The 21,530-nt window shown below is 43.3% G+C and overlaps 1 protein-coding gene across 7 annotated transcripts in view; it reads left to right on the top strand.

Moving 5' to 3' along the window:
- SH2D4A (SH2 domain containing 4A) overlaps nt 1–21,530 on the top strand; it is a 68,614-nt gene that overhangs the window by 24,397 nt on the left and 22,687 nt on the right. For 5 of the 7 annotated variants that reach the window (XM_041752945.1, XM_041752944.1, XM_041752942.1 and 2 more), the window contains 4 exons: nt 11,508–11,588; nt 13,825–13,936; nt 15,613–15,823; nt 19,093–19,223. In XM_041752945.1, the coding sequence (XP_041608879.1) occupies nt 11,508–11,588; nt 13,825–13,936; nt 15,613–15,823; nt 19,093–19,223 (535 nt within the window). Of the gene's footprint in view, nt 1–11,507; nt 11,589–13,824; nt 13,937–15,612; nt 15,824–19,092; nt 19,224–19,518; nt 19,667–21,530 lie in introns of all 7 variants that reach the window. The other 2 variants (XM_041752941.1, XM_041752940.1) reach the window with 2 other exon arrangements.

Genomic DNA, 21,530 nt, shown 5'->3' with positions numbered 1-21,530 from the left:
CCACACTTGTCTCATGTATGTTTTCTATTGCTGCAAATTACTGTGAACAGAATGGCTTGAAATAATACGTATCTGTCTGTTATCTGACAGCTCTTTTGGTCAGAATTCTCATGTGGCATAGCTAGGTCCTCTATTTGAGGTGTCAGAAGGCAGAAATCAAGATTTTGGCTGGAAAAGAATCCCTTTTACACTTACTGAGTTTGTGGGCCATCAGAGTGAGCTTGGAGATGGGATGCTTGCTGAGATGATTCCGCATAAATTTTCCAGGCTCTAAACATTCACAATCTGAAACAATACCCATTAGCATGACTTGAAGTCAAATGTTTTTATCTTTAAAATTTTTTTTATTTGTTTTTATTTTTTAAAAAACTTTTAAAAAAGATTTTAACTTATTTGAGTGAGAGAGTGTGTGTATGTGAGTAAGCAGGGGAAGGGACAGAGAGAGAAGCAGAGCCCCTGCTGAGCAGGGAGCCAGACTTGGGGCTCGATCCCAGGACCCTGAGATCATGACCTGAGCTGAAGGCAGATGCTTAACCTATGGAGCCACCCAGGCGCCCCTCAAATATTTTTTATATCACCACAGCTATAAAGGAGGGTTTCCATACAGTTTCAATAGATAAGCCTCAGCATGAGGTCTGAACTTTCATATTCAAGTAACATTTAGGCAAATATGTGAAGTTCAAGACCAGTAGGACAAGGCTGAGGTTAACCCAATCTCATTCCTGGCAATAAAGTACACATTTTGTCTTTCCCAGTCAATTGGCAATCCTCTTCTGAGCTATTCTCCACAGCTGTTCACCCCAGACTCAAAAGTGTATCTTTTGGCCCACCTGTGAAATAGCTAAGCTTCTCACATACAAAAAAATGTAGAGTTGTACCTTTCCCTCCATGGAACTGTTGCAGGAATGCTGTGTCTTGAGTGCCTGTGGTTCTTGGTCATGCCTCTTCGAAGAATGAAGAGGTAGACCAGACGAAGAGTGGTGGGCAGCAAAGCAAAGTTTTATTGAATATAAAGCTCCCTGAGAAGGAGGGGACCCAAGAAGGTTGCCATTGGAGTGTTTAAGTTTGGAGGTTTTTATGAGCTTTTTTGCAGAACTTTCCTAAGCAATCTGGGTGTGCTGAGTCGTGTTGTCAGGGCTTGGTCATGTATCTATCTACCTATTAGGTTAGTATCCACGTGTGGATGGTCGTTTGTGCTGGCATCTGGGGCTTATGTCTTAACTGCCCCCTGCCTGTGATGGTGACAAATGCTTTGTGGTTACTTGTCTTTTTTTAGGACATTTAGCAAAGTCACTTCTGCAAAGGCTGCAAAACACAATGTTGGTGTGGTCCTGTCTAAGCTGTACAACAGGATGTCAGTGCTGTTTTGTCTCAGCTGGCCCGACTCCATATCTTCTCATTGGGCCTGGCCCTGACTACCTAACTGTCCAACTCACTCATGATAGAATCAGGAGTGAGGTTTACCTTTGGATTATTTTATACCATTATAATAATGATTCATTTGTATATCTTCATTAGCAGATGGATTCATCCAAAGAGATCTCTTATAGAATAATGAAAGATTTGCCCCAAGTATAAGGGTAAAGAATTTGTTTCAACACTTTGAGCTGTGAGAAACAAATTTGGGGGTTTTGAGAAGAGTTGTTTGATCCCTACTTCAGGGCTTAGAATACTTGGGATCAGAACAGTTTTCTACACATTCAGGATAATCTTTATGAAAAACATTTTTTTGAAATAGTATACTTATGTTGAATTAACATGTTCATTTTAACAAATAGATAGCCAAAGGTAAGACTGCCCGATTAAGTGCCACATACTGTGAAACCGTACCACTGACATGGGGAAGACCTCTTGTCTGGATGGAGGCTTCAGTCCTCAGAGGTGGCTGTGGGGCTCTGGGCAGTACCCTGTAAGGAATCCATTCCGCCAAAGAAACTCCTCTGTTTCTTTACAAAGGAAGCTGAGGACATGTATAAACATGATGTTTGCCCCATATCATCTGATGCAAGCAGCAAGTTCTTCAGTGGTAAGATGCTCTTTTTATCATGAGCCCAGCCTTCGTCCTGTTCATTTTTCAGGTGAATAGTTGGAGACCAGGGAGGCTCCATGGTTTGTGCAGTCTGAGATGAGGCTGAGATGATGACTGGATTAGAGCTGAGTGTGTATCGTTCTTATTCTGAAAAGCTATTGCCTCCTACAAAATACCTGCCCTGTCCTTATTTTTGGCAGTGGTGATAGTGCTTGGGAAACTCAGAAATGATGCCCTGATTGACATTTAGTGAGAATGTCATGGTTCTCAGTGGATCATGGACACTTAGTGTTCCTGGGAGCCTGTCCCTGAACTGGAGGTGATGGTGAATATCGGGATCTGGCTGTCACCCAGCCAGGCTCTGAGACAGGCAGGTTGGGAGGCAGACACCGTTCCCAGGCCAAGGCAAGTGTAAGGGGAAGTTAACAGGAGCCAGAGAAGGTGACAGATGATGCACTGTGCGGGACTTTCCATTCCAGGGGTTTCGGGTATAACTAGAAGTACCCTGAAGTGGAGTGGAGATCTCAGGGACCCTGGATATGGACAGCCTTCTGGATGCACTCGTTTTCCCCACTCTTATGCAAGAGAATTTGGAGGAGAACAGAACAGTTCTCAGTGTGGTCCAGAAGCTGGCAGATTATGCTAATTCAAAGGTAAACCCCTTTGTGTTTCTGTGTTTATATGTAATTTGTAGGCTGGGAACTCATTAATCAGTAGACTGACCATTCTTGCCCTAAGGGGACCTTGAGTAAAACTGTATCTGCTCACTTGTAGATTTTATCTCCAGAGAATTACTTGTTATTTTTGTAGAAATGGCCTTCAGAGTGGACCATACTGCAAAATAGAAGGTTAAAAAAATTAGAACACAAACATCTGGGATTCAAAACATTCCTTTAAAAAAAAAAAGACCTTAAAGCTCATAGATTAAAATGCCTTTAACAAGATTCCTCCTCTTCTTATCTTTAAAGAAGTAGAGTTTGCGATGACACCTCTCCCCTCTCTACCCCTGCTCTGCACTCATGCACAGGGCTGATAGGTTTTTAAATCTGGCATTTTACTATAACAAAATGAAAACAAAAACATGCTACTAAAATGTACATTCTTATTGTAAACTTGACATTGACATTGTGGTGGTAGTCAGTTATATTTATAAGTGTTATTCTAACTCACAGCTTTGTGTTCCCATTAGTAAATAGCAGTGAAGGAACACTCTGTAAAACTACTTTCAGACATGACGAGAGACTTCCACTCAGGTTTCTTTCTTCCATACGTCCCCTCCGAACCAAAAAGTTAAGTTTGCTCTCTACTCAGAAACCAACAGTTGTCTAAAACCAGATTTTAAAAAGGAGAGACTCAGAGGCAAGATACTAAGATCAGGACCACTTCTTTGAAAGAAGAGAACAGAATATGCTGAGTTGTTTTTGGACTCCTGTTCTTCTCCAGGTGCTACTTGTAGAGCAATCAAAGTCTTACGTTATATATGTGGTTTGTGCTTTTTGTAAGGAGTGAACTGTAATACTAAATCACGGTTCCTTAGGTTATTTAATCAGAGGTGAGGACTAAAGCTAGCTGAGTAGGCAGGGTGGAGGAGTCTGCACCCCACCCCGGAGTAGGTGATGGTGGAACCATGGGCATGGTAGGACCATGTTGGCGTGGCCTGGCTCTTATCTGCAGACAGTCATATCATCAAGCCCTGAAGGGAACTGGGTTCACGTTTATAATAAGAAGCCCCAGTGCAAACAGAATGGAAAAATGTATTCCTGAAATGCAAACTAGAATTTTAAGGATTGAACTGGATGTGTCAAATAACAAAAAATAAAATTGAGCAATTTTTGAAGATCTAACTGCCTTTATTAATTGGTTCATGAATTGGGCAGCATTTAGCAAATAGAGGGGAACTCCAAAGGGCTATCAAAAAGGAGAGTTAGAGAGGGACTGGAGAAAAGGAAATGAGTAGCAAAGAATCCATTGTTTTAGGCAAGGTCACCCTCCTAAGAGGAACAGAGGTGGTCTATCAGTAAAATTCCTCATGCTGACCAGGAAATTCCCATGTGGGCTGTTGAAAGGTCACATTTCTGGGGAGTTGAAAGTGCAGTTAGGTTAGGTATTAAGTCTTAGTTTACTGACTTGGAGCTTCAACATAAATGACACCATTTTGGGCCCTTGTGGCTTTATTTTCAACAGATGTGAAGGAAACTGAGGGATAATCCCAAACCTATAACTGTGTGTCCCTTGATGTATATTTCCTTCTCATATACCTGCAGGAAGCATTTTAATGTTGTCGTTGTGAGAGACAAAGTATTGGGGGGATTTGTTGTGCTCATTTTATTAATTCCAAAGTAGAGCCGTAATTGGAAAGTTACACGGTTACCCAAGTAGTAGTTTCCATGTAACTGTAATAGAATTTCATGGTAGTCTATAGAATAACATTTTTTTTAAAAGAGATTTTTATTTATTCATGAGAGACACAGAGAGAGAGAGAGAGAGATTGGCAGAGACAGGCAGAGGGAGAAGCTGACTCCACACAGGGAGCCCGATGTGGGATTTGATCCCAGGACTCCAGGATTACGCTTTGGGCCGAAGGCAGTGCCAAACCGCTGAGCCACCCAGGGATCCCCTAGAATAACATTTTGTATAAGATAGAATTACAAAGTCCTAGAGCCTTAGAAGCCATTGAAGCTGCTATGTTTTTAAAAGCACTATGTTGTATAAAATGGTTAATATAAAGTAAATGACAAGAGAGAAAAACATTTCTAGTCTTGAGAATTGCACAGTACAAAGTTAGTAACACAACTTTATTTTGCATGATGTTTACAGTAATTCACTCATCCAACTCACTAGAAGTAGTGTGCCAAGAAGAAATCATGGAATCCTGAGTCCAGAGACATGAGGTCCTGCTGACTCATTTAACCTGTCCGGGGCTCCATTTCCTTATCTAAACAATAGCGGTTATAATAGCTACTACATATCACTGGGTTGGATATGAGAACAATCCAAATGAAGCAATAAATACTGAAGTGCTTTATATGGTATTATGTATGATATAAATATTACTTTCTATCATTTATAGTTAGGTTCCTCTATTCCATTGTGCCAAGACTTCCCACAGCCATCATGCTTTTAAGACTCTGTCTATTCTCTCAACAGTCCTTTATTACTTTATCCTTATACTTTATATTGAATGGTTACTTTATTTCCCTTGCTTATTATCTTCTTTTCGTTTCTCATGGAACATATATCAGGTGTGTTCCTGGTGATACAGTGAGGGTGGCCTTTGAAACTCTTCCACATCTGAAATGCTTTGCCCTAACAGCCCTTACCAGTTCTGCATTATCTGATTTTCTGAGCCTGTCCCTGCCCAGTGCTGCTGTTTGCACGTTGCTTTGAGAGTTGCAGTGGAAGTGGACAGATGTTCATCCAGTATGACAGTTTGTTGCTCTAATCTGTGTAAAATAAACTCAGACAATGTGTTATTTAAAGATGTACCATAAAACAAAACACCACATTAGAGTCTGCTGTACAGGCTACACAGTAGTCCCTGTGCAGAAATTTTACTAGGAACAGTGTTAGCAAATAGGGAAAGGACTCCCTAGGTCTCCATTGTCCTAATTCATGTTAGAGAAAAATCATTCCATAGGGACCATGTACCATATTTTCACCAGTAAAATTGATTGTTCTGTTTTTCATCTTGTTAGTCTATTGGCTTTTGGAAGGTGTCTCCACTCTATATTATTCTCCCTTTGTAACTTTATCAAGGCAGTTTCATTATTCTCCTCTCTTATTATTTTAGAAAGAAAAAGCTAAATCTCAGTATGCTCAAATGCTTAATATTATAGTCATCATTGGGAAATTTTGTTTAAAATGGCTGGAAATAGGATGATCTGATTATTCCAGTAACCTGATTAATGAACTAGGTGAGTTACAGGCCATTGATTTTCAGAGAATTTTAATATTAAAACAAGGCAGAATATTTTTTAATGATTGAGAAAGTATTTTGTGAATTTATGGTGAGTTTATTTATGCACCAAATATTACTGAAGCCCTTTACTAAATACCAGTCACTTTTCTATTTGCTGAGGCCCTGGATATCAGTGAATTAAGCTGACGTGCTCTTTTGCCTTCATGAAGGTTATTATTCTAACCTGTGGTCCATTAAGGAATACCATGGATGTAAGAGGTGTAAGAACAGGATAGCTAAATACTTACCCTACTATTCTGTTTTCAAAAGTAAATTCTTGGTTTTAATCTTGGTTTAATCATTTTCATTTTCACTATAAAAATTGAGTGCTAAAATTTTTCTGTTTATTGGAGCTTTCTGGTTTATTTTGAATTAATAAAATTGCATAGCCCGACTTTAAACAGAGTGAATATTAAATTAAAAGCCAGAACAAACTATTTTTCAAATCGCATTTTAAAAGTGAATATAAGGGGCAGCCTGGGTGGCTCAGTGGTTTAGCACTGCCTTCAGTCCAGGGCCTGATCCTGGAGACCTGGGATCGAGTCCCATGTCAGGCTCCCTGCATGGAGCCTGCTTCTCTCTCTGCCTGTGTCTCTGCCTCTCTCTCTCTGTCTCTTATGAATAAATAAATAAATAAAATCTTTAAAAAAAAGTGAATATAATTAGAATAATCCTTATAGGACACATAGTCTCTGGGGGAAATATAATTTGTAATCATGTAATACTGATGTTGCTATAGCATCTTTTGATAATCCAATTGCTTATATAAATTTGAACTGTCATACTTTTAAGTTTAATGATAATTAATATATACATATTATACAGACACACACACACACACACACACACACACACACACCCCGTACCCTTTGGTCAATACCGATGGGCTCCACTCCCAGATCTAATTGGTCCTGCATTGACTAGAGGGGACCATTCTGACTCGGCGTCTGTAGAAAGTCCACTAGCTTTTGATGGCACTGGCTTTCAAATTTTCACTTTATTTTGTGGAGTTTTTATATATTGTGGCAGTTTTTATTTTTAAATAAATAAAATATCATGCAGGTAAGATTGCTTTAACTGTGCCCACAGAGTTTCAGCAGCTACCAAAGCATCTATAGTGTAGCAATTGGGAGGTGGCTGCAGAGGCTTGTATGCATGAGAGCAAATGTATGTTCTCTCCGGAACACCCCATGAAGGAGCAAGCTGTAGACACGGCCTTCAGTCTCTGATTTCCTCCATATTAGTAGGTCAGTTTACCTCTTTGGTAAAGGGACAGTACCTTGACAGTCTTATAGGGTTGATAATGAGGGTCAAATGATATATTGGACTTGAAAGCACTTTGAAATCATGCAGGTAGGTGGGAGTTTTCCTCTCTTTCTCATTACAAACAGGAATAACTAAAGAGTATATTTCCTGAAACACAGCAGCATATGAAAATTTCAGAGGGGGCCTGGTACGCTCTCTAGGAAGCCTCTCCATCTTCATTCTGGGAATGCTCAGAGTGGCAACAGCATCCCTGAGGTTGTCTCCATCTGATATTGACATCATTAATCATCACTTTTTGAGCCAATAATCTTGTTTTGTTTTTTAATAAAGGAAATCTCTTTGGGATCATACTATTTTTTGTCTATTACACTGAACTTGTGTCCCATGGATTTGTAGAACGAACATGTAAATGTGTCTGAATGAACCTAATCTATACAAGTGTTGATTAGTTTTCCATATTATTTTAGCACTTTGGAATAATGCCAGAACTTGGCGCCCATTGAAAATTAGAATTTTTACAAATGTGGTTCTTAGTATATGTGGATAGTTTTAGAGTGTGCAATATATTTTAGATGTATAGAAATGCTTTAGAAGACGTACTGGGCGATTGTTAACTGGGTGGTTGTTAAACTAATCAAAATCATTTATGCTCACTCTTCTACTCAAGAACCAGCTTTGAGCTTTGGTATACTGAAAACAGAACCTCAAACTTCTGACAAAGAAAGGAAGGCAACTCTGACTGGCACCAGCAGATGGTGCCGATGGTCACAGTCTTTCCTTCATCCCCAGCGTCACATCCATTTCATTGTCTGGTTAGTGTGTCTGTGCTTAGTTTTGGATTATCTTAATAAGAATATTAATAACCTCATCATTTCTGATAAGTGCAAAAGCAGTGAGAATGTTGAAATGCTGGCATCAGGGAGGAAAAATTTCCTGTCTTTCAAGGTCCTCCAGGCCAGGCTAAGAATCAAATTGACACGAGATAGATTAACGGGAGAAGATCAAATTTAATTTCATATGTATGGGAAACCCACATACACGGAAATTCCAAAGACAGTCAAGTAAAATAAGATATATGTATCATCCTAAACTAAAGAGAAAGAGGCTAGGGGTCTGGGACTTAAAGGGAAGGAATGCAATTCACAGGAAATGAAAAGGAGTGAATGTTTGGTGAACAAATGTTTACTGGGCCACTCAGAAAGAATGGGACATAGGGGACTTTGATCAGACAGGCTTTGCTGGGTTCTTCGTTTCTGCTGTATCTCATTCGCAGTATGATGTAGTTGTCTGTAGCAAGGTTCTCTTTCTGGAGCAGGTCCTCTGTCTAAATTCTTTTAGGCATTTGCAGGTGAGGAGTTAAAGAGCTTTTCCTGAATACATTGTGGGTTGATTACTTTTAACTCAACAAGAATCTGCATGCCAAAGTGGTCCATCTTGGGGTAGCTTGCCCTTGGTGATAGAAAAAAATTAAGATAATTTAAAAAAAAGCAAATGTTGATAAAATAGTGTTGTATGTGTGTATAAGATGAACCATTCAGTTGAACAAATAATTCTATGGGACAAAGAACTCAGAGTACATGTGAAGTGTTATATCCGTGACAGTAATTGGCATGTGATAGGAGGAAAAACATTTGGCAAAGTAGAATATATGTTAGAAGAGACGTGTCAGATGCCTATTACTCTGATGCTAATTCAGGAGACAATTGAGACTTTGTTGAGAGCTGAAAGGCTGAGTGTGGTGGAGGTGGCACTGGCAAATCATTGGTCCCAAGGTCTGCTGGCTGCATGGGTCCAGGTCCTGTGACAAGCCAGTGGAGAGGCTGAGCGTGTAGCTACTGTAGCTGGAAATTTAATCTATAATTCTTGAGGAGGCAAGGGTGGGGGGTTACCTGCCTAATTTTCAACGTAGCAGAAACTGATCTGTTTTGCAAAATGATGCCCCACACATCTTATATTATTGAAGAAAGAGAGTGAGCCTGTTTTTAAAGCTCACATTCCTTATGGTGGAAATTTATTCAGAGACTGCAAGTCAGAGCCCTTTTTAAACAGATATACACAGAACCTATTGGAACAATTCTGACCCGTTCATAAATTAGGAGGAATGGTTACTGTAGTTTATTTGTTTGTTTTAAGATTTTATTTATTTATTTGACAGAGAGGGAGCACACACAAGTAGGCAGAGTGGCAGGCAGAGGGAGAGGGAGGGGCAGGCTCCCCCCTGAGCAGGGAGCCTGATGTGGGGCTCGATCCCAGGACGTTGAGACATGACCTGAGCCAAGGCAGCTGCTTAACTGACTGAACCACCCAGGAGCCCCTACTGTACTATTTTGGATGCAAAGCAATTATGTATCCTTTTATAATATTAAAATAAACAGCAAGTCAGAATATGGTAGGTTGCAGTTGTGAAACCTATAGGATCTATTATTTTGCCAAGAAATAAGCATAATGAAACTTTTTTTTTAATTTATTTATTTATTCATGAGAGACACAGACACAGGCAGAGGGAGAAGCAGGCTCCATGAAGGGAGCCCGATATGGGACTTGATCCCAGGACCCCAGGATCACAAACTGGGCGGAAGGCAGATGCTCAACCACTGAGCCACCCAGGCATCACACATAAAGAAGCTTTTGATCTACAACTCATTTCCTATCATTACAATGTTGATATAGTGGAAAAAGTATAAACTGAAGCCAGCTGTGTGATGCCAGCAAGGTACACAGCTCCTCTGAGATTGAGTTTATTCCTCTGATAATTGGGCACTGTGTTACCGATCCATCAGAGATGTTGTGAGGAATAAAATCACATTTAGTAAGTCACTAACATAGTGCCTCATCATAATGGGCCTTCAGTGACTAGTGGCCATCAGTGGAAGTAACATTAATAGTAAGAAATCCCAGCAGAGGATTTGAAGGGTGCCACCAGCAATTGCTGTGGCCAGTTTTATTAACTAAGATAAATGAAACTTTTGTAACAAATAGACCAAAAATGCAATGGTCAAACACAATGGAAGTTCATCTTTCTCCCTTATAACATCCAGGATGGGTTCTGGTTCAGGAGGGAGAGGTTCATACAGTCAAGTAGGGACTCAGGCTTTTGATGGCTTTCCTGTCTTCAGCAGCAGTGTGACTGTGATCACCATTCCAGCCCAAAGGAAGGAGGAAGTGGCCTAGAGGCATGTGTGAAGGAGGTCTTAAGGGCTAGAATAAAAGTGGCAAATACCAGTTTTTACCTATATTATATCAGAGATAACTTATTCCCCTGGGCACACCTAACTGCTAGGGCAGCTGGGAAATGCAGTGTAGCTACTGTGGAAAAGAGGGCAAAATAGTAATGACTCTACAGTATCCTCTGTGCTCCACACTGAATCTTGTAAGTAAATGTACCGACATTTTCTGAACGATACCAAAATTCAGGAGTGAGTCCTCAGTCACAAGATACATAAATCCTGGTAATAAAGGTGCAGGTGGCTCTATTAAGCTGTCTAGGGCATGTGGCTTTTCATGCTGGGACTTGGCCCAGACTCTGCACTCAGGCCAGGGCCAGGGTGAGGGGCTCACGGGTAGCTGACCTGGTCTACAGAGGCACTCGGTGTGATATGCCAGCCCCGTTGCAATGCCAGAGCAGTTGGCATGCGGCGGGCAGGAGTGACACTAGGGAATCCAGGCGATGGATCTGGGAACCCCATGGTCAGGAATTGCCTCCTGGGAAATCCATCTCTCCAGCAGTAGTAACCCAGACACTGGGCTGGCTAACAGGGATGGAGAGGGAGTGCAACCAGGCAGGGAATATGGGCTGGCTCACAGGCAGGCACCAGTCATGCTTCTGGTCCTAGCCAGGGAGCGAGGCATATGCAGTGAGATGGCAGCGACTGAGTGTTTCTCTGATCTGACCTAAAACGGGATGACATAGAGCAGGGATAGAGAGAAAAAGAGAATTTAAATGAAGGGATAATGGTGATGTCTAGAAGTCATTCAGGGGCCCTGGGGCCAGCTGGGAACAAAATACAGAAACCCACTCATCATGACCAAACCACCTCAGGGTCCCTACTGAGTAGGGAAGCTGAGGCTTCACATACCTACTGCCTCGGTCATTACCGCTCAGGAACTCAGGTGCTGGTGGGACATGTTGGTGCCTCTACCTATGGGGGGAAGCAGGTTAAGGGACTTTGAATCTAGGGAAGCATTAACAGATTATCTGCTGAAATTACATTGTAGCTCTAAATGGTATAAAAATGTGTTTCATTTAATTTTTAGTCACTCTCCAGTTCCTCAAGAAATATTCAACAAATGTTGGCAGATTCTATCAATCGTATGAAGGCATATGGATTTCACCAGGTAAAGACTTAAATTCTGTCTTCAGGGGGCTAAATTCATAGCCATTTCCACTAATATTTCACAAACTTCTCTATTAGTCTCATGCAGAAATGAAAGCAGCAGAATGTGCAATCTGTCTTTAAAAGCTTGTGAACATAGCTATTCATTTTTACCTGTTTGTCTGGAGTTGCAAAAGTCTTGAGGATTGTGGAAAGAACAGCTGCCAAGACATATCTGCTAAACTCCTCACAGAAGATCTAAAACAGACAACATCCTGGGCTACAGTGAACACTGAGGGAACACTGATTTCAGAGAGCAATAAACGAAGCATTTAGCTTGGCAGAAATCTGAATTCATATTAAGTTCTTTGTGTGTTCCTTGTTTCTGGGAGATTGACCCTTTCCAATGAGCAGCCTCTTGTGCCATCCAGGCCCACTGTGCCAGGAGCTCCTTGGGCACTCAAATCTCTCCTCTCACACATCCATCCAGGTATCATTCTCCCTATAGATACAGTCTATAGGGCACAGTGTTTCCTCCACCATGCTAGGCCATGACCATTGGCCCATTGCATTGACCATGCCTCATGATAAATGGGGCATGACAGGCAGTTGGAGACCATCGTAGGATTTGACCTGCAGAAAGTTTGAAAAAGTAGTATAAGATATGAGACTGTGAAGAGAAGGTTCTGAGTGACTACAGGCCTGAGATGGAGCCATGGTGGAGGCCTGTGTTCCAGCAGACAGTGCCATCGATTCCCTGACTGGTCTGCAGGGATGTGCATGAACTGGGATAGCTTGCATGGAGACTTAGTGAAACCATGATGAATTTTTGCAGTGTAGTCCAGTGTGCATACTGCTGGCATAATAGGTACCTTTCTAAAACAGCAGCAATAAAGCATCTAAAGGAAAATTTCAGTAAATCTGAAATTTTGTTTTCAAAATTTCATCTTAAATGATAGACAAAGCGTTTATATGTTTATTCAACCAACTGTCTGTTGAGTTTCTCCTATGTGCTAGGCACTGTTACAGGGACTACAAACACAGCAAAGCATAAAATCCCTGCCCTCAGGAAGCCTGTATTCAATGAGGGAGACAGACAACAAACACATCTATGAAGTCAGATGATCATAAGCTCTGTGGAGAAAAATAATGCAGGATGAAGGAGCTGAGGAATGCTGGGACATTGGGAATTGGCTTTTTATAGAGGTGGTCAGAGAAGGCTACTCTGAGAAGGCACTATCAGAGTAGAGACCTGAAGGAATGAGGGAGGGAGCTATGCGGATCTCAAAGGGAAATTATGTTCCAGGCAGAGGCAACAGCAAGTATGAAGGCTCGCTGGACATGGTCAGGGAATGGCAGAGATGTCAGTGAAAGAGAAGGGAGACTAGGGCTGAGAAATCATGGAGACCCCTGTAGGGAAATCATGCAGACCCTGGGATCTTGGTGTTCTGTCAAGCCATGATGAAAGATGAGATCATCTAGAGAGTGAGTCTTGATGGAAAAGAGAAGAGGACCTGGGCTTTTTTGTCTCCAAAATAAGGGGGGTAGACTAGACCAGTGGTTATCAAGCATTTTTAGTTATGAGATAGGCAGATTTTCATCTGTCTTTACACTCTCTCAGGAGAATGGCCATAGCCATGGACCAATGCATTTCTTCTCTAACTTAAGAAATTATAGGGACGCCTGGATGACTCAGTGGTTGAGTGTCTGCCTTTGGCTCAGGTTGTGATCCCGGGGTCCTGGGATCAAGTCGTGCTTTGGGCTCCCCGCAGGGAGCCTGCTTCTCCCTCTGCCTGTGTGTCTGCCTCTCTGTGTGTCTCATCAATCAATAAACAAAATCTTAAAAAAATATTATATGGGAACTCAAGAGAATGGATGAACAGATAGATCATAACCCTCACTATAACCTTATGAAACATTCTAAATTTTCTAATTCTGCTAAGGCAAAGACAGCCTAAGAGAGGTTTGGTAATGGTCCCTAAGGTGGTACAGCTAGGTCATGACAGAGTCAGCCTCAGGTATCACCGACTCCAAGCTTTTCCTGCAACAACAAACTGCCTAGTCAGGGGCCAGTGGGAGTCACACAGAAACTAGGCCCCTCAGTGCCCCTGGCCCCTCTGCCTCCTCCCCCTCCCCCCACCTCCCCCTTCCTCCTCGCCCCACCACCTCCTCCCCTGCCTCTAAATCCCTCCTCGCAGAAAACTTCCAGAGTTAATCACTAGTGTTTGTTTCTGGTTTTTATTTTTTCTTTTAAACAGAAGAAAGAATCCATGAAGAAAACACAAGATGAAGAACTAAAACAGATAGACGAGGAGAAAACCAAGCAGATTTATAAAAGCTGGAAAGAAGATTCGGAGTGGCAGGCGTCTCGTGAGTACCCAGAGGCCTCTGTAACCCGCCAGGCCAATTCCTTCTCTTAACAAATGATCAATCCAGGAAGCACTTAAAATGGTTGTTGAGAGAATTATTACCAAGTTGTTACACAAAGGCTTACGAGTCACTTCTTGAATAGTAGGAAGTTTCTCCATTGTCTTTGTGCCATCACAGCTGTGGTATAGTATGTCTGTTTGTTGGAACGGTATATAGCTCTGAAAAGCCATGTTTTGGAAATGTTTAAGGACCTTAGGATATGTTTATAAATTGTTTTTCACTTGAAGAAAAAAAAAAGTATAAAATAGTATGAAAAACATCCCCTATTTTAAAATGCCTTGGTATGTGAAGTAAAAGAACTAGAAAGTTATTAACATGTTAATTTTTTTTTTGGAGAGATGATATTTCAGATTTGTTTGAATTCTTCTTATTCTTTACTTTTCTAAATTTTCATAGCGAACTCATCTTAACTTTGTAAGAGAAGAACCAGGAATAACCGATTGAATATATCAGCATCTGTCCCATGCCTGTGACCTGACCCTGACTCCTTTTTGAGTTAGCGCTGCTGGAGATGACCCTCCTCAGGAGGAGGTGGGGTGGGCTAAGGCAGAGCAGAATGCGCTCAGGGATGCTAGGAGACAATGCAGGTTTGAAATACCAGTAGGGTTTCCAGGTGATTCAGAAAGAGCTTTACCAGCCGGGTCATCCGTTGGGGCCAGTTAAGGGAGAGAACGAGAGTGAGAATGTTTGCAGGATGTGGAGCATCCTGTCTTGTTTCATTAGTGAACACCATGAACAGGACAGTTTTTGTGAAATGAAAATATTTGCAAGATCCAATCACTTCTATGCAGTGAAATTCTAGTGTAATGGAACATTTTTGGCATCTGTTTGAAATGAGACTTAACAGGGCTTGACCAAGAATGCCCGAAGCGCAAATACACTCAATAAAAATTAGTCTTAACATCCTGCATTATAGCCCTTTACTGCCGTGTTGCTAAAACAAACACAAAACAAAACAATAAGCCCTCTATTATACAAAGCAACATTAGAAGGTGGCCTTGAGGTGCTTTTATGTGTACCAGCACGTTCTCTGATTGCCGTGAGAACCATTGTAGTGTTTTCCCTGGCAGGCCAGTTCACAGTTGGCTCAGCTCTGGGGAGGCCTCTGAGTGTGATCTTTGGCGGGACTGGCCCACCTGTCACCCTGTCCACAGCCATGAGCGACTGCACCAGGAGCTGCCGACAGCTGGTCTCCGCTAGTGACTCGAGCTGAGGGTGTCAGGGCTGTGACATCACCTCTTGGTCAAAGGCTCTGGGCCAGTTGGAATTCACACTCGGGCTATGACTCATCCCTTGGTCTTGCCAAGTGCAGGAAATTCTCCAACACGTGGTTCTCCAGTTCTATCTCCTCCCTTCCTCGTCCTCCTTCTCCCCCTTAGGAAGCCCTCCCCCACTGCCATTGCCACCGCCACCGCCACTGCCACCGCCACCCTTAGAAAGACAGGGATTGTGCGGCAGGCTGGGCAGTTGTGGCTGCACAGGCCGGAGCTGTGTGAGCCAGAGGTGATGACAGCGACGGTGTGTTATCAGCAGGTGACAGCATCTCCTGAGGGACTGCTCCCTTCACCAGCAGATCCTTCTCACCATCTCCTTCTCAAATCCCCTCGTTTTCCTAGTGCGAAAATCCAAAGCAGCTGACGAGAAGAGACGCTCTTTGGCGAAACAGGCGCGGGAGGACTACAAGAGGCTGTCCCTGGTGGCCGACAGGGCAGGGAGCGGAGGGGGGCAGCACGGCGCCCCAGCTGTTCCGCAGAGACCCCGGAGACCCCCCCTTCCACCCAAGCCGCAGTTCCTGCACCCAGCGGGGTCCCCCCGGCAGCCTCTCAGGTAGGAAGCCACATAGACGGCTTGCAGCGCAGGCAAAGGGCAGGCGGCCCGGGGGGGGGGGGGGGGGGCGGCTGCAGCGCGGAGCCCAGCTCTCCTCCACTTAGCCGCTTGCCCCAGGGTCCCCGCGCCGGATGCACCCCCTTGTCGTCTGGAAAATACCCACCGTTGTCATAATTAAGATAGACAGTGATTAAGGATGAACACGGAGTTGGTGCCTCCGAGGCCCACCAGCGCCCCCACGGGCGCCCCACCAGCCCCGCACCAGGGCCTCACCAGCCCACCAGCGCCCCCACCAGTCCCCCACCAGTGCCTCACCAGCCCACCAGCGCCCCCACCAGCGCCCCCACCAGCCCCTGCACCGGCGCCCCACCAGCCCCACAACAGCGCCCCCACCAGCGCCCACACCGGTGCCCCACCAGTGCCCCCACCCGCCCCGCACCAGCTCCGCGCTAGCGCCTCACCAGCGCCCCCGACCGCCCCCACCAGCGCCCCCACCAGTCCCCCACCAGCGCCCCCACCAGCGCCCTAACCCGCCCCCACCAGTCCCCCACCAGCCCCTCACCAGCCCACCAGCGCCCCCACCAGCGCCCCCACCAGTCCCCCACCAGCCCCGCACCAGTGCCCCCACCAGCGCCCCCACCAGCGCCCTCACCCGCCCCCACCAGTCCCCCACTAGCCCCTCACCAGCCCACCAGCGCCCCCACCAGCGCTCCCACCAGTCCCCGCACCAGCCCCGCACCAGGCCCCGCACCAGCGTCCCCACCAGCGCCCCCACCAGCGCCCCCACCAGCGCCCCCACCAGCGCCCCCACCAGCGCCCCCACCGGCCCATCAGCTCCCTACGGTGGCCACTGAGGGGGAAGCAGAATGGGTTTTGGTCAGGACTCAGCATCACCCTTAGCCCGCGCGCGCAGTGCCAAAGCAGGAAGCGAGGCTTGCTGCGGTTCAGGGCATCATAGAGTCGTTCTCCTTCCTCGGGGGTAAAGGTTTCGTCCCTCCTTTCGGGCTACAGAGTCGAGCTCCTACACTGAGAATCTGGAACTGTTCCTATTTGGAATGAGTACTGTTTTGGTCACGATGGTGCCTTTGCCCCCTAGGCTGTAGGAAATTGCGTAGAACAGTTTGTTCTGTAAAATCCCTGAAGAAAAACAACATATTTTAAAGTTATTAACATGTTAATTTTTTTTGGAGAGATGATATTTCAGATTTGTTTGAATTCTTCTTCTTATTCTTTACTTCTCTAAATTTTCATAGCGAACTCATCTTAACTTTGTAAGAGAAGAACCAGGAATAACCCCAACTGCTATGATGACATCATAGCAGAAACCCCCTTTCCCTTGTGTTAGTTCACTGATTATAAAATTATTGTCTCCTGGATATCATATAGATTGTTTTCATATTCTAATACGCAGAAAGACAGTATTTACATACCAGAGAAATCAAATAGCAATTGAATGAAACAGAACTGCCTCAAGTCTCGCCTTCGGAAATGAAAAGCAGAAAGACTTCTCTGTTGCAAGTATGGAGAAATTAAAAGCAAAGAAATCTCTCTTTGCTTGGAGTCAGTAGTGATCTTCAAGGCTTTTCTTAAGGGGATTATGACCTCAGAGGAAACAGGAAGGTAGAGCTTTTTTCTATGACAATGATTTCTACTTACTCAACTGAAAGGTTCCATTTTGGGATGTGGGTACCAGGACCAGAAGATCATGTTCTATATGGGGACAGTGTGGAGAATGATTTTTTTTTTCTTATGTACAAAAACCCAAGAAAAGTAATTAAAAAAAACTGGGATCCTGGCCATTTTGTGGCCAAGTCACAAAAGTGTGAATCCGTGCTCAGGGCCCTCTCGAGTGCTCCCAGCTGGTCAGGGTGTCATCCATCCCCCCAACAGGGCTGCCTGTGTACCCGCCCCTTCCCTCCCAGTTCTTCCAAGGGTGTGACTGTCATTCATAGTCATTCATAGTCATTCATAGTGTGCCCTGGCCCACAGTACTGTTCGTGCCCTGGGTATGTGATGGACAGCAGGAAGGTGGCCTTTAATAAGAGCCGTTCTTCTTTTGAGCTGTGCTCACTGAGCTGTTTTTCCAACTTCATAGACTTGCACGAAATGCTTCTTGTGAGGCAGCCACACAGGTTTGGGGGCCGGGACCACAGTGATGACCAAATCAGGGAGGAGCCAGCCTGAGAAAAGACAGAGATTGGCTGTCCTTAGAGTTTTTGCTTAACCTCCAAAGACTTCCCAAAGAAAAAGAACCTAATTTGAAAGCTGGTAACAGCACTCATCATGTAATCTCACGTGCGTGCAGTATCGGATTTCCCCAGTATAGGCTATCTTCTCCAAAATACTATGTAGTATGTAACTGGATACGTGCATGCATACATGTACATCTGAAATACATGTCACATGCAATTCGTGGAGACGTGTATTACCATAAAATGCAGAAAGAGCCATAAGTTAATTTACATGACAGGCATCCCAGCAGTTCATCCAAACTCATCGTTTTTACACTGAATTCTGCTCAAAATGAGTAGGCTGTTGTGAGAGACTTGGAAATATGCTTATTACATTGCAAAGTTACTTTTTGTGATGGAAATTGACTTACATCCCAGAACTTAAGTTCTGCTACTGAATATATTTCAAGATGATTCTGCTACTTGTATCTTTTTCTTACCAATCTTCAAACACTCTTCTTTCTTTGACTTTATATTTCTGAGACTGTCTTTGAGCAGTGCCAAACCTCTTCGAAGTACAGGAGGAAGAAAGCAAGTCGGGGAGGTTGGAAACAGAAGAGAAAGTTTAATACTGAAACTGTTAAAGAAAATTATTTTTTTGCATTTCTTTGGTTTGTGAGAGCATGTTCCCAAGGAAAATAGTGCTGGGGGTGTATTTCAAACCTTTTAATAGTTATTTTCTCAAATTTTAATTGGAAGTTAATGGACCTTTAATTCATATTAAAAATGAATTAAAATCTATGTATTAACAGCAGTAGCTCATACCCATGACTAGTCCGATTAGGACTAGAAGGACAAGGTGACAGATTTATGTTCCTTCCTATTTTTTTGAGCAGCCCTTGAGGACTTAGTTGTATAATGGCAGTAATTAGAGATCCAACTTCCCATTAGCCCAGCCCATGTAATCCGATGTTCAAACATATAGGATGCTCTTTCCTCTTATACATGATCTATATATACAGGATAAATATGATTTTCGAAGGCATTGTTTTCAAATTAGTTAAATCTAACTTGAAAAAAACATTTTCTGAATAACAGAACCCAGGGAGTGACAAGGACGGCATCGAGCTCTGCCCAGGAGGACATCATTCGGTGGTTCAAAGAGGAGCAGCTACCTCTGCGAGCAGGCTACCAGAAGGCCTCAGACACTATAGCGCCCTGGTTCCACGGTGAGTACATGGGTTCCTTTGAAGGAACCTCATCTGATGCTGGAGGGTGCTGTGCTTGCCCACCAAGAGGGCAGAAGGAAGAAAGGCTTCCTTTTACTTGTGCTGCCCAAGAAGAGTCTTTGATATTATTTTCACAAAGCAGTTTTTCAAAGGTTTCTCAGTGAGTTGCTAGCTCATGATGAAATTTGAAAACAGTGAGCAGTTGTAGTCTCTGCATGTATAGGTAATTTGTCACCACAAATAAAACACCACTGGGTGGGTGGGGAAAGCAGTGCCTCCTATGTATCTCTACTAGGGCACTGGATTGTGATTTCCTTCAAACAGCAATGCCTTTCATCCACCATCCACCATCCACCATCCACTGGAAGAGAGTCATACATGCCCTTGTATGTGATGTGCAGAGCATCTGGTGAGCAGTCAAAACATCAGCTCTCCGTTAACAGGTGAATGACTGAGCAAATCAGCTTTCTCTGTAGCAAGTCAAGTTATCTGAGCTGCATTTTCCTCACTATTAAATGAAGGAGTTGAACTTTATGATTTTTAACCTGAAAATTCTGTTACTTTTTTTGTATATTTTTTATTGGAGTTTGATTTGGCAACATATAACATAAAACCCAGTGCTCAGCCTGTCAAGTGCCCCTGTCAGTGCCCATCACTCAGTCACCCCAATCCCTATCCCACCTCCCTTTCCACCACCCCTTTTTTGAATCCCAGAGTTAGGAGTCTCTCATGTTTGTCACCCTCACTGATATTTCCCACTCATTTTATCTCCTTTCTCCTTTATTCCCTCTCACTATTTTTTTATATTCCCCAAATGAATGAGACCATATAATGTTTGTCCTTTTCCGATTGACTTACTTCACTCAGCATAATACTCTCTAGTTCCATCCACATTGAAGCAAATGGTGGGTATCTGTCGTTTCTAATGCCTGAGTAATATTCCATTGTATACTTGGACCACATCTTCTTTATGCATTCATCTTTCAATGGAAACCGAGGCTCCTTCCACAGTTTGGCTATTGTGGACATTGCTGCTAGAAACATCGGGGTGCAGGTGTCTCAGTTTTTCACTGCATCTGTATTTGGGGTAAATCCCCAGCAGTGCAATTGCTGGGTCACTGTGTAGTTCTATTTGTAATTCTTTGAGGAACCTCCACACCATTTTCCAGAGTGGCGGTACCAGTTTACATTCCCACCAGCAGAGCAACAGGGTTCCCCTTTCTCCTCATCCTCTCCAACATTGTTGTTCCCTATCTTATTAATTTTCACCATTCTCATTGGTGTGAGGTGGTGTCTCATTGTGGTTTTGATTTGTATTTCCCTGATGGCAAGTCATGCAGAGCATTTTCTCATGTGCTTGTTGGCCATGTCTGTGTCTTCCTCTGTGAGATTTCTCTTCATGTCTTTTGCATATTTCATGATTGGATTGTTTCTTTGCTGTTGAGTTTAATAAGTTCTTTATAGATCTTGGACACTAGCCCTTTATCTGATACGTCATTTGCAAATATCTTCTCCCATTTTGTAGGTTGTCTTTTAGTTTTGTTGACTGTTTCTTTTGCTGTGCAGAAGCTTTTTATCTTGATGAAGTCCCAAGAATTAATTTTTCCTTTTGTTTCTCTTGCCTTCATGGATGTATCTTGCAAGAAGTTGCTGTGGCCAAGTTCAAAAAGGGTGTTGCCTGTGTTCTCCTCTAGGATTTTGATGGAATCTTGTCTCACAATTTGATCTTTCATCCATTTTGAGTGTATCTTTGTGTATGGTGTAAGAGAATGGTCCAGTTTCATTCTTCTGCACGTGGCTGTCCAATTTTCCCAGCACCATTTATTGAAGAGACTGTCTTTCTTCCAGTGGATAGTCTTTCCTCCTTTATCGAATATTAGTTGACCATAAAGTTCAGGGTCCACTTCTGGGTTCTCTATTCTGTTCCATTGATCTATGTGTCTGTTTTTGTGCCAGTACCACACTGTCTTGATGACCACAGCTTTGTAATACAGTTTGAAGTCCGGCATTGTGATGCCCCCAGCTATGGTTTTCTTTTTCAATATTCCCCTGGCTATTCAGGGTCTTTTCTGATTCCACACAAATCTTAAGATGATTTGTTCCAACTCTATGAAGAAAGTCCATGGTATTTTGATAGTGATTGCATTAAATGTGTAAATTGCCCTGGGTAGCATTGACATTTTCACAATATTAATTCTTCAACTCATGAGCATGGAATGTTTTTCCATCTCTTTGTGTCTTCCTCAATTTCTTTCAGAAGTGTTCTGTAGTTTTTAGGGTATAGATCCTTTACTTCTTTGGTTAGGT

This window comes from Vulpes lagopus, chromosome 4 (assembly GCF_018345385.1).
Source record: "Vulpes lagopus strain Blue_001 chromosome 4, ASM1834538v1, whole genome shotgun sequence".
NCBI lineage: Eukaryota > Metazoa > Chordata > Mammalia > Carnivora > Canidae > Vulpes > Vulpes lagopus.
This window is presented reverse-complemented; position numbering and strand designations above follow the sequence as displayed.